The 12,475-nt window shown below is 36.6% G+C and overlaps 1 protein-coding gene across 1 annotated transcript in view; it reads left to right on the top strand.

The window, feature by feature from the left end:
* The window catches only part of MMRN1 (multimerin 1), a 42,695-nt gene that overhangs the window by 11,006 nt on the left and 19,214 nt on the right, over positions 1-12,475 (top strand). Inside the window, exons 2-4 of the mRNA XM_005019564.6 lie at positions 2,945-3,064; positions 5,509-5,615; positions 10,859-10,957. Of these exons, the coding sequence (XP_005019621.4) occupies positions 2,945-3,064; positions 5,509-5,615; positions 10,859-10,957 (326 nt within the window). The remainder of the gene's footprint in view (positions 1-2,944; positions 3,065-5,508; positions 5,616-10,858; positions 10,958-12,475) is intronic.

Raw genomic sequence — 12,475 nt, 5'->3', positions numbered from 1 at the left:
AAATAGGAGTGGTGTAAGCAAAAGAGAAGAGAACTTATGCAGTAGGGTATTAATACAAGGTCCAAATGAGCCTTACAGAACATGCAAGATCCCAAAAGTCAAAGAGAGGCTTATAGGCACCATCTACGTTCCATTTGCACTGTCAATTGTAGGTATTTTACTCCAGCTATGTGTGCAGACTCCACAGGTTGTAAGCTACACAGACCTTGAATTTGCAATGGCCATAAAATCCCCAAGATTCAGGCCAGCTGGAGTTGTCGAGCTTGCATAATTATTGCTTGCACAAGAAAAAAATGTTGCTCTTCATATTATGCCCAACTTCTCAGATAGAGTCAAACAGCACTTGATGTATATTTGGTATAGCAATATTTGTATTTGAGCTGGAAGTACTACTGCAAATATCACAAGTGAAGAGGCTATTTCAAAAGTCTGAGGACTGAAAGGTATTCTTTGACACCTTGCTATGAGCGAGCTTTGCTGGTCAGCACATGACAGAAAAGGATAAAATCTGTCACATTGTCTTTATGCCAGTCAAGACTTGCACTACACTCTCCAGGCTGGATTTCTGTTGTACACCGTGAAAATGTTGTTTTGGTTTTAAGTACAGTTTTCCTGATTGAAATCAGACCCAATGCAAAACAAACAAGAGACTCCTGCAGCTTTCAATAAAATCTACATGTTAGAAGCTTGTGTTGCTGATCTGAAACATATTATTCCATGGAGTAAAGAAGATTTTCAGGTTTAAGTTCCTGTTATGCAAAAGAGTTGTTTTCCATTCTGCCTTTGCATTAACACAGCTTGTCATAGTTCTTCCGCCATGCTTCACCTTCTATTTTCAAATCTACATTTTTTCAGACAATTTGATTTCAAAATTATATTTACATTCTTAACATCTCTTAATGAGCTTATTTCATTGGTAGCATAAACCTAATTATAAGTCACACCAGGGGCTCTGTGGATATTTCCTCCAATTTAGCCTGATCAAAGATTGCTGGGTCATGTGAGAACAGCTACAGCCATTGTACTCACAGAGCTTAAGAATAAGTTAAATATTTTAAACAGAAACGATCTGTTCAAGTTGAGTTAAATTTTTGATGGAAATCAGAGACTGAGTTTAGGCTATTTTTAAAAACAAACAGCAATCCTTAACTGTTAAGTTTGGAAAGTATTGTACTGATCTTTCCTTGAGGGCATCTCCAAATGGGCATGTTCCAGTAGCTGTTAGAAGTTGGCTGCTTTCAATAGTAATGATAATTGTTGGATTTACATTATGAATTTTAAAAAGTAGATTTTTATTTTTTTTTAACTGACCTCTCTGTATTCCAGGACTTTCATATATTTTGCAGCTGCTTTTTGTGCCTGTTTTCATTGTTTTATTTTTTCATTAATCAGATTTACTTTGATGTGAAATGGAATCCAGTTACTAAAACCTGTACCTCCACATACACTGCATAAAAGACCAACACTGACAACATTGCTGTATTTCCTCTTACTAGTCCAGGTCTTGTGAGCTGTCAGGTCTGCATGTGAGGGTAGAATGCAGGAGAGGGAGCCAGGAGCTCAAGTCCTAACCATAGCACTGGCAGGTTGAGATGATCCACTTCTGCCCAGATTTTAAAACCTGACTCCTAGTTTTGGGTCTTGATTTGCAAATGTGGTAAGACACCTTTCTGCTGTTTACTCTTAGTCCCTCACTTTCTAGACAGATAACTTGCTACAGTAAAAGAGGTGTGGTACTGAACTGAGGTGTATCAGATGTCTGCTGATCAGACTTTATATGCTATCAGTTAACTGATGAAAGTTATTCAGAAACTGAGATGTTTATATTTTGTATATTAAGTTTAAACCATAAGCAAATCGTAAGCAAATCGCCATCTTTAGTCAGGGGTCCCCCCCCTTGCCCCAAAAAAGAACACTGCCAGTCTGGACCAGCATCACTTTATTCATCTATTAAGAATTGTTTACTGTGACATTCATGTGTTGATAGATTTCTGTGTTGTTTGCTTGTTTGTTTTTTAATTTAAATCTCAGTGCTGCAATTCAGAGAAAATTATGTTTTTTAATATCAGGTATGAATATGCAGAACCCTTACTACGGCTATGAAATAGAAGAGGCTTCATACCTGTACAGAATTACTGAACATCCTGAGTGAACTAGAAAGATCATCATATCCAACCCATTTGTGGTCAAAACAGAACCACCCAAAAATCAAACCATATGTCTGAGAGTGTTCTCCACATGCTTCTTGAAGTCTGACAGAGCAATTACTGATATTACCTGAAATTACTTTTAAAGGAAAGTGGCCTTACACTTTTCAGCTCCCATAATTCTGTACTGCAGTTAGCAGTTTGGTTGTTTCATATGTAGCTTCCCTCTAGGAAAGGGTGTGGAAAAAAAGGCACAGGCAAAGGCAGTGCTATGGCACAATATAGTTGTGCGTGTCTTTGACCTCAAAGTGCACTCAAAAACACAGTCTAATTGTACTGACAATATTTCCAGGGAAAGGGAGGAAGAGTTGAAATATCTATCTGCAAAATGGAACCTATAGGTGATTAGGAACCTTGTTAAACAATCCTTTGACTACTGGAGAGACAGATTCTATGGTCAGAAATATAGGTGTATTATAAGATCTGTTATTACTGCAGTCCAGAAAGGCTTCTTTGCCTTGGTGTTCTGCAAACATTTACAAATAAAAAATCCGTTATACCATATAAATAGATGTAGAGGTTTAAAAATGATTGCTTTCTTTGCTAATGAGTAGCTGAAGCACAAAAACTAAGTAATTTGCCTAAGATTACACTGTCAGTCTGAGAGAAAACAAATTTTATTTTCATAACTTAATCCTATCCCTAAATTATGAGTTTGACTTCCCCTCTAAGTATCATATCATATTGTGTGAAATGTTATTTGTACTTTAATTATATTTACATTTTCTTTCTTACAGAAACTGGTGTGCTTATGTCCATACCAGACTATTACCTACAGTGGTAGTGGACAACCTGGAAACCTTCTCATCAGGCAGAGCGAAGCCTTGCACTTGGCTTATTGGATCCTGTGCTCAGAGGTGTGTAGACAACAGAACAAAGAGTACTTGAGGTTAAGAGTGACACATATGCCTAATGAATACAACCACAACTTCAGAAATTTAAAAACAGAACACAACAACAACAACAAAGAAACACCCACACATTCACAAAACACACACAAAATAAATAAATAAAAAAATAAAGCAAACCAAACCAAACGAAACAACAACAACAACAACAACAAAACAATGAGCAAACAAAAAAAAAAAAAAAACAACCAACCAAGCAGAACAAAAACCACCAACCACAGGAGGGAGCAGAGAGTGTGTTTCGAGTTCTCATCATGACGTGTTGCTAGTAAAGCAAGTAAGCATAGCAAGTAAACAACATAGTGAAAAAGCTCATGACTGGAAGTATCCTTGAGCTCTGCCATATGGGCTTGGTACACCCTCACTCTGGCATCCTCTGATCTGTTCAAAGCCTTCAAGTAAGCCCAGTGCCTTCTCCTCTCTTCTGAAGTACTACAAGAGAAGGTACAAGGCTTTAAAGCATGTGTGGGAAAGAAAGTCTTTTCTGTGCTTATGCACAGAAAAACTCTTTTCCAGGCTTGTGCATTGTTGGAGCAAAAGGCTTTCTCTGAAAGGCATAAATATTTTTGTTACTATCTTTGCTGGGTGCTTATTTGTGGCACAGCTTTGTTGCTCAGGCAGTGAACCTAGAAAAGTAATTGGCCTGAATGCAATGTGTAAATAACAACTGCTAAACATATTCAGATTGTTCTTTGTGATTCGAGTGCCTCATTGGATTCTCACGCATTAGATTTCAATAGTAAATGAAGTTTGATTTTAGTGCGTGAGACTGGAAAATGGCATCCTGAAATAGCACCAGCAAAACAGAGGCTGTAATACATTTCTTCCCTTGAAAAACTTCAGAAGCTTCTTACAAACCAGCTTGTTCTGAAAATTGCCCTCTAGGTGGTAGGACTGAACATGCTTAAAGCTTTGAGGTGAAACCTGGAACAGAAGTGTCCTTAGGATTTGTGAACTCTGAAATATAATGAATTGCATCACAAAACTGTGAGATGAGCCCTGTGGTTGCAATGTTGCCAGCTTTTTTTTTTTTCTAATTCAATCTGGAAGATTCACAATATCTCTGATTCTTATTATTATTTTGTTTTTAAGGAAAATGAGTTCATGGGGCTGTTCCTGTAAATAAGTCTCTGCTATACACACTTCTTGGTCTTTTCTACATGGAAGTTATTTTTGTAGTATCTATTTCTGATTAACTTCTTTTAGGGACATTTGTTTTTAAGGTTGCTTTCAGGAATCAGTTATACTAATGCAGAACAAAGCAGTTGTACCATAAAATAAGAGCATCCATATGGTTAAAGAACTGAGAAGAAATCCCTTGATTTCAGTTCACCTTAATCTTTATTGAGTTCTTGTAGCTGAAAAGCCTTTTCTCAGAGGCAAAGCTGTTTGGGGACATATGCAAAGCTCCCAAAAGTTGATACAAATTTTAATATACAATACTGAATTCCTTGTGAAAGGCCAACAAGATTACCTACTATATAAAACAAGATGGCATGTTTTTTTAATTCAGTGGGAAGGCATTTTTTGGTCTGGCAGTCTTCAAATATGCCACCTTTCTGGCATGATTTAGACAGGGATTGTATGTCCAAGAGTTCTGTAGACATTATATTTTTGTATTTTCTGAGATTTGAAGTATTCTTCATGGTAGTGTTTAGCAACTACCAGAACCATTTGATACACTTTTTATTCAAACTTTATATTTAAAAAAGACAAGTGGAGTTGGTGTAGTTTGTTTCTTTCTGTTGCAGCATGCTTATTCTACACTAACTTCTCTGAACTTCAGAAAGCTAAAAGTGATGGTGTAGCCAGGACATACAGAATGTGATGGAACACAGAAACAAAATTGCCGCTGACTCTGCAGTTACCTACAGTAAAAACAGAGGCATCACAACTACATAGCTATACCCTCCTTTCAGCAAGTTACAGAGTGAAAATTTTCATATTTTATCAGAATAATGTGTCTGTAAACCTACAAAAAATAATCAGAATGGAAGGTTTCTGGTATGTACTTAATATGAACTGGCATGGCATAGATTCATCATAAGTGCTTTTTGTCACTGATTTCAAAGTAAACAGGATTTCACAATTTTATTTTTGACTCAATCTGTCCAGTATAGTATGTATTAATTATAATAACATAACAGTTATTAAGATTTGACTTCTGAATAAGATATTCAGGGAAGAAATCTGACAGCCCTAAGTAGACATGATCTGAAGGATGCAATTCTAACACTGATTGCTATTGAAACACCAAATCCTAGTTAGGCTTCACTTTCAGTTTCAATGGGTTAATGAAACAATACATAAGAAAACATATTGTTGATGTACAGGTATCCTACAACTCCTGCTTGGTCACCTAAAACAGATTTTAAAAGTTTTTTGTTTTGCAGGTCCCAGACAACAACGCACGTGGCCTACAGAACTAAGCATAAAATAGTAACATCACTGGAGTGGAAGTGCTGTCCTGGGTACAGTGGGCAAAACTGCCAATCCATGGGTAGGTGAGAGTTGTACTAATTTCCAGATCAGCTTAACCAGAACATCGCTTCCTTTCTTCCCATCTAAAACTCACAAAATCTTCAGCCTGATTCCATTTTGCTGAAATATGGAGTTTGCATTCAGTGCTTCTCTTCTTTCAACCTTTCAATTATTGAGTATTACAGTGCTAGGATATTAAGCCCAGGTCCTGTATTGAATGCTTACTGCATTCATCTGCAGCACTGTGACCCTTTGGCTTTCAGTTTCAGTATCTAAGAATATGTTTCACACATATGATAAAATAATGTACCAACATTGTTTCTCTCTGAATCAAGCAGGAATTTTGCTCAGTTCAATGGTGACTGAATTTTACTCAGTATTACATGTTATCCATATATAACTGTGTCCTTTTTCAATAAAATAGAACATTTTTCCTCTGCCCTGGTGATCAAACATATGGCAATAGACTGTAGTTTAACATCTGTGTAATAGCTATTTCTTTGCTGCTGGCCTTAAACAAGCTGCCCTTGAAAAATAAGATATGGCATCAGCATACATATTTTAAATGAATGAATATTACAAGAAAGACCATTAGATGTGGTAGGGAATTCAATCAGCAGTGGTAAAGTAGGGGTTGTGATTAAAAATTAACGTACAGGAATGAAGAGAAATCACTGTTATTCACATCCAGGAGGGAAATTTTAATGCTGAAGAGCCAGAACCTCAGCAGGCACAGAACTCTCTTCTGTGTAGCTGAGTATGGAGTCAGATATTAACAGGGGACACAGTCAGTCAGCAAGGCTGTCCAATGAGCATGGATCAGATGTTTTAAAGATTTGCATTTAAAAAACTCAAACATTAGCAAAAATAAATTTCAAAAATGCTTATAAAAGGGTCAGAATACAGTTGATAAAATGGAAACGACATCAAAACAACATGGAAGCACTGACCAGGAAAAAAAGCTATTAATTCAATTTGTAGTGGTAGCTATGTAAAAACAAGAATAAAGGAATGCATTGTCAAGTGTTACAGGACTGGGTTTGAAATTACATCTCCCGGGTACTGTTTTCAAGCCTCTTCTGACTTGCTGAATAACTTGGGGAAGCCACTTATAATCTGCATACCCAAGTTTACCCATCTAGAAAATTGAGATGACATTTATCTCACAGGGGCACTGGGATATTTAATTAATTAATGCTTGTAGAAGTGTTTAAAGAGACTGGGATGAAAGGTGTTATGTCAGAAATGCTCCTCTTCCCTGCTACTGGAATCCTCCCTCCCATGAGGGGCAGACCACCAGCACAAGCCCTGCCTGTATTATTCAATTCCCATGAAGGGACATCAGCTAATGAACTTGAACAACTGGGAGTCCAAGAGCCCTGTCTTCAGGCACTCTATCTCTACAGTGGTAGGGAGAGAGATGTTGTAAGCTCTGACAGTGGCTCTCCAGAGTCCCTGAGGCCTCCACGTGGCCTGTCTGTGCTTGATCTGCTTAACAACAGAACCATGTATTGAAGGATTTCTGTGCTAAGGGAATCGGGGTATTCTGATGATTTGTTTTGGATCTTGGGAAGGCACCATTAGTGTGATGTGGATTGGTTGTAGCAAACGCTAATTCAAAACTCGTGCTTTAGCTTCCCTCTCAAACCAAGTTAACCCATACATAATGATTTCAGTACAACATTCTAGGCAGCAGAAAAACTTGTTTCCATCTGACAGCTATTTCTAGACATTTGTAAACTGTACTTGGTATCCTCATTATAACTGGCTACAGATACTTCTGTAGGTAACAGTACTGAGTGACACAGAAGAGCCTCTGGAAAGAAAGTGGTGTTCATATCACTATTTCCAGCTCTACTTCCCAGGTGGCTACACATTCCTAAATTGGGTAATACATGTATCCTAGCGTAGCATGGACAGCGCAACTTTACAAGAAAGGTTGTTGTTGTTGTTTAAAGAAAAACTATAGACATGAATTCTTTATTATAAATCTCATGGAACAGCAGAATACGAACAATTCAACAAACAAAATGACAGTATTTTAATTCAGAAATATCAAATGTTTAACTGTGAGCAAAACTGCTGAAATTAAAGAGCTTGTCAGTTCTGAGTTACAGTTTGTGACGTATCATTATTGCTAAGCACAGTTTTATTTTAACTATTTATCCTTAAGTTAGAGAAAACAATTTGTCTGTGGTAATGTTTTGGGGTGGGAGGGAAATCTCATTTCATTTTTGGACATAAGGTTAGTGGATACTACATGATGTGTCACAAATAACTTCAAGAACTGGAGAATGCATCTTCAAATATAGGTCATGCTGCATTCAGCTTTGCTTTGGAGTGAGGTAACTTAATGTGTGGTAATTTGTTTCCATCTATCCTGGCTGTGGTTTAGAGCAAAGGGCTTGTTATCGAAATTGCTGACAATACAGTAGCCATTGTTAGCACTGAATTCTCTTGCCTGGTAGCGATGTCATTTCTCCAGCAGATGGCTGTAAAATGTTCTGCACAGGAGTGAGTGCCGTCCTCAGCGTGGGGTGAGATTCAGACACAAAAGGTAGCAATTCACCTTTAAACACAGGAGTGCTCTGAGAGGGAGTGGGAGGAAACTACCTAATTCCCCACAGGGATTTCTCTTGAAACACTCCTGCTCCATCAAAAGTATATTGAGAGAAAAAGAAACAATTTTCATATTTTTAATATTCCCTGAAATCATTTTGCACATAATTTTGTCCCATGTATTTAAAAATTATACATCCAGGCCAATATATTCAACAACAGGAACCTAGTGTTGGATTCCTATGTGCGTTACCTGATATTTGGAAGTGCTAGGAACCTTCAAGCTCCTTGAGCTTCTTATTGTAAATGGCATCTGTAGGGTGGACTGGAAGTCTAATTTTGAATTTATATTTTCTATTTTAGCTTAAACTGAGCATAGCATATCCCATTTCAAGTTATTTGATGGCTATTTTGAACCTACAGAATGTGTGTGTTGGTATTTCAGTTTGGTGCTCCTGTCCCATCTGCTGCTGTTTGGGATCTAGGATGGGGATCTCAGCTGTGGGACCAATCAGCACCTAAGACCTAATTACTTTGTGATCCTTTGTGATTCCAAAGTGGTTTCTTCGGAAAAGGGCTGAGCTAGCCTAGAGGAATAATAAAGGGGAAGTTATATTGCCACTGACTGTTCTGAATTTGTTTCACCAATAAAATTCCTGAATTTCTAGGGCTGTATGAGAAGTGCCTTTCCTATACAGTGATGAAATTCCATAAATGTACAATCCAGGGAATTCTTTTTTTCTCTCTATATATATTATTTATTTATTTATTTATTTATTCAGTTGGTAGCTGGGTTGGTTTTCTGTGTGTGTATGTGTGTGAATTGCTGGCTACGGTCCTTGCTGCTGTTAGAAGCAGTACAATGCATTAGTGGTTTGCTCCATTACTGGTTTACTCCAACAGGGTGATATCTATGTCCTGGGTTTTACAGGGATTAAGCTATCTGAGCAGTTCAAAGCATTAGTAAAACAATCATGCAGCAATACATATATGTCCTTGAAACTCTAAAAGCAAATAAAACTGACTGTAAGCATTTGGGTGTTCTTCAATGTAAGGCACTTGATTTAATAGGGAGAATGAAAGATAAGATGGATAGTATAAAAAATCTGATATCTGTAACAGTGGTGCTGAATACATTTAGAGCAACAGAAGGATCAGTAAAATGAAAGAATAAAAGGACATCGATCAGCTGGTCTTTATCATGCGCAAGTAACTGACTCCTTTGTCATAGATTATATCATCACATCAGCAACTGGTAAATGCTGTGTAATGAATTGGGGTGAATGCAAGTATTTAACTCCTGTCAATAATCATGCCATGGAAAAATAACAGAACCTATTGAAATTGTTACTAAGGATTTTGTATTTTTTATCAGACCATTTCAGCAAATTCTATGAAAATTTCAGTCCATTTAATAATTTCCTTTGATGTTTTCCCATTCTAATTGTTACTTCCCCCATTAATTTACAACCTCAAACACTTCATACTTAAATGAAATCTATTGATCCTCATATACACTGCAAAAAGGCTGGTGGAAAATAGAGAATTTCTTGATTCAGCATTTTGTTCTGTTTCCCTGGAAACTCACATTATGGTCGTACTCTGTTTTAATATTTGAACTGGAGAATAATGTTGCCGTATCCAAGTTCTTCTTTTACTGTACTAAAAGGCTGGAAATCACATCAGCTAAAGTGTCATTCCTCAGATGTGCTCAAGATGGAACAACAGCCAATACAAAATGCTTCATGAATTTAACAAACATGTAAAAATTGGTCTGAATTTACACTAACAAGTTTACAACCTGCTTTGTACATATTTCATTTTTTCCCCACTACCATGAAATGAAAGTGAATTGAAAGAGAATTAAGTCCTGAAGGTGAAAATCTCATTTAATTTCCCAGAACCATCAGCTGTTTCCTATGTTTTGTGGGTGACAGTATCCCCAACAGTAGTACTGAAATAGTAATGTTAGTCCAGCTTTTTACAAAGTGCTTTTGTATCTTGGGATTGAGAGGTAAAACAAGCACAGAAAAACCTCATCTACCATGACCTGAGAAAGTATTTACAAACTTACCACCTTCCTAAGTTTAATTATTAATGTAGGTACCAGTTGAAAATCTCAGATAATAGTTGTTGGAATCTGGAATCTGATTACGCTTTATAATTTCTTTTCTCATTTTTTTTTAGGTTCTGCAAGCATCACATTAATGAGAAGTTTATTATAATTTGAAGATTTATATAATCTGCCAAAAATAAAAAATAATTAAAAAATAATTTCAACAAACTTTACTTTTATCCCTTTCACCTAGGAAAAAAATAATCTTATAGCTGCAAGTAAATAATTTTATAGCTAGCAATCTTTGTATTGTATTTGTATTGCTGTTTTATATTGATCTAAAATGTTCATTTAGAATTTTTAGCCCTGTATATTTCCATGTTCTGTTCATTCTAGGGCAAGTTCTGACCTTATAGTATTAACACCAACCCTCACTAATGTCAGGAAGACATTTATAAAGCTGTTCACTATGTTAATAAATATGTGGTTCTGTACTCTGTTACATATGTACTAAACAGAAGAGTAAACTGCAGTGTTTTTTTGTTTTGTATTGTTTTGTTTTGTTTTTGAAAGCAATTGATTCAGAATCCTCATTTAGGTACATTCAGTATTTCACTTGCATCCTTTCCTTTTTGTCTGTCTTTTAGCTCAAGAACAACAATTGTTTCTACACAGCAATCAGGCTGAAAGCAGCAGAACTCTCAGTGAGAGGACACCAGGAGTTCCACAGGACCCCAGTGGTCCAGGTCAGTTCTTATAGCTAATTTCACGGTGGGGCAGTGTGAGAAGCTGAAAAGTCTTTGACTTAGTGTAAGCACTGCAACAACTAAAACATCAGTGTGTTATCAACATTATTCTCATCCTAAGTCCAAAACACAGCACCATACCACCTCCTAGGAAGAAAATTAACTCTATCCCAGCTGAAATCAGGACAGAACTATAGAGTGTCCATGACAAAGCCAAAACCAGAAAAAAAAGAAAAAAAAAGAAAAAAAATATTTAACCCACTGCATTACTGAGTTAGATGAATTAACAGAAGAACAAACAAACAAAAAATGTAGTAGTGTAGACTACCTTTGCAATTTCAAAGAAAATGTAGTGATGTTAATTATATTACCTGAATACACAATTCTGTTATGTATTTGCTTATAAAAATTGTTGCTCAAAAAATTGTTGTTATTCAAAATCAGTACAGTGACTCTTTGAACTTTGGCAAAGGCAGTTTAGATGTTTTTTAAACTACTCCATCTATGATGATCAAATAACTAAGCAACACAGGGACGATATACCACTCCAAACCACAAATGTTTGAGACCATGTCTTATTGCGCTACTCATTTGCTCACTATGTTCATATTTTGCCCACATTTGTTAATTTTAAGCCATAAGGTTTTGGAACATATTGATTTGTGTTTTCCTCTATGGGCGAGTACAGAGAGGGCCCATATGAAAAAGTGAGCCTGATCACTAGCGTTAAATAGAGACACTTCTCTTAGTAGCAATTCTGGCCTGAAAAATAACTCTAAAACTGAAATCTCAGCACTCCATGTTAATTGATAGGATTAGTTTAGAGTATAAAGAGATACCTGTTCTAGCTGCCAACTCTGCAAACACAACCTGGGGTCAGGAGTATTTGACTACCCTGGTCTGCCACTCCGTAAGCTGCTGTCAGAACTCAACAAGCCAGCTTCTATTTCCATCTGCTATAGCATTTATAAACCACAGTTTCAAGTTAATTTTTGAAGCTTGTCTACTCCCTTTAGTAAGACTGACAGAAATGTAACTGAAGAAAGTGTTGCACTCTGCAAATTAATTATCATTCAGTTATTAGATCTGATGACTATACATGAGCCAGTACTGAAAACAACTCAGTTTATTATGGTAGTAATTCAAATAAGAGAGATACTCCTTCAAAGAGCAGAAATATCCAGACTTGTCTTTTTGTCTTTGTCAGAGAGTAGTATTATGCCATGGAGCATTCAAAAAGAACCACCAATGGCTTGTCTCCACAATGATGCTGAGAAAAGCTGAGGAGAATTGCCAGACTCTAAACTACTTAGTTGAGATATAATCACAGTTTTCTGTCTAAGTGGACACCAAGTGGGAAAGTAAACAGCTGGAGATGCTAACACTCTAACCTCAAACAGGTTATTCATCAAGCTATACCTATTAAGAGTTTTACAGTCAAAGTGTCTCTACAGGAAAGCATTCTTGTGGGTTTTGGCACAATTCATCTGTACCGACTTGATGCATTTGGTGAATTCT

This window comes from Anas platyrhynchos, chromosome 4, assembly GCF_047663525.1.
Source record: "Anas platyrhynchos isolate ZD024472 breed Pekin duck chromosome 4, IASCAAS_PekinDuck_T2T, whole genome shotgun sequence".
Taxonomy (NCBI): Eukaryota; Metazoa; Chordata; class Aves; order Anseriformes; family Anatidae; genus Anas; species Anas platyrhynchos.
Note: the sequence above shows the minus strand (reverse complement) of the source record. Positions and strands in the feature narration are given on the sequence as shown.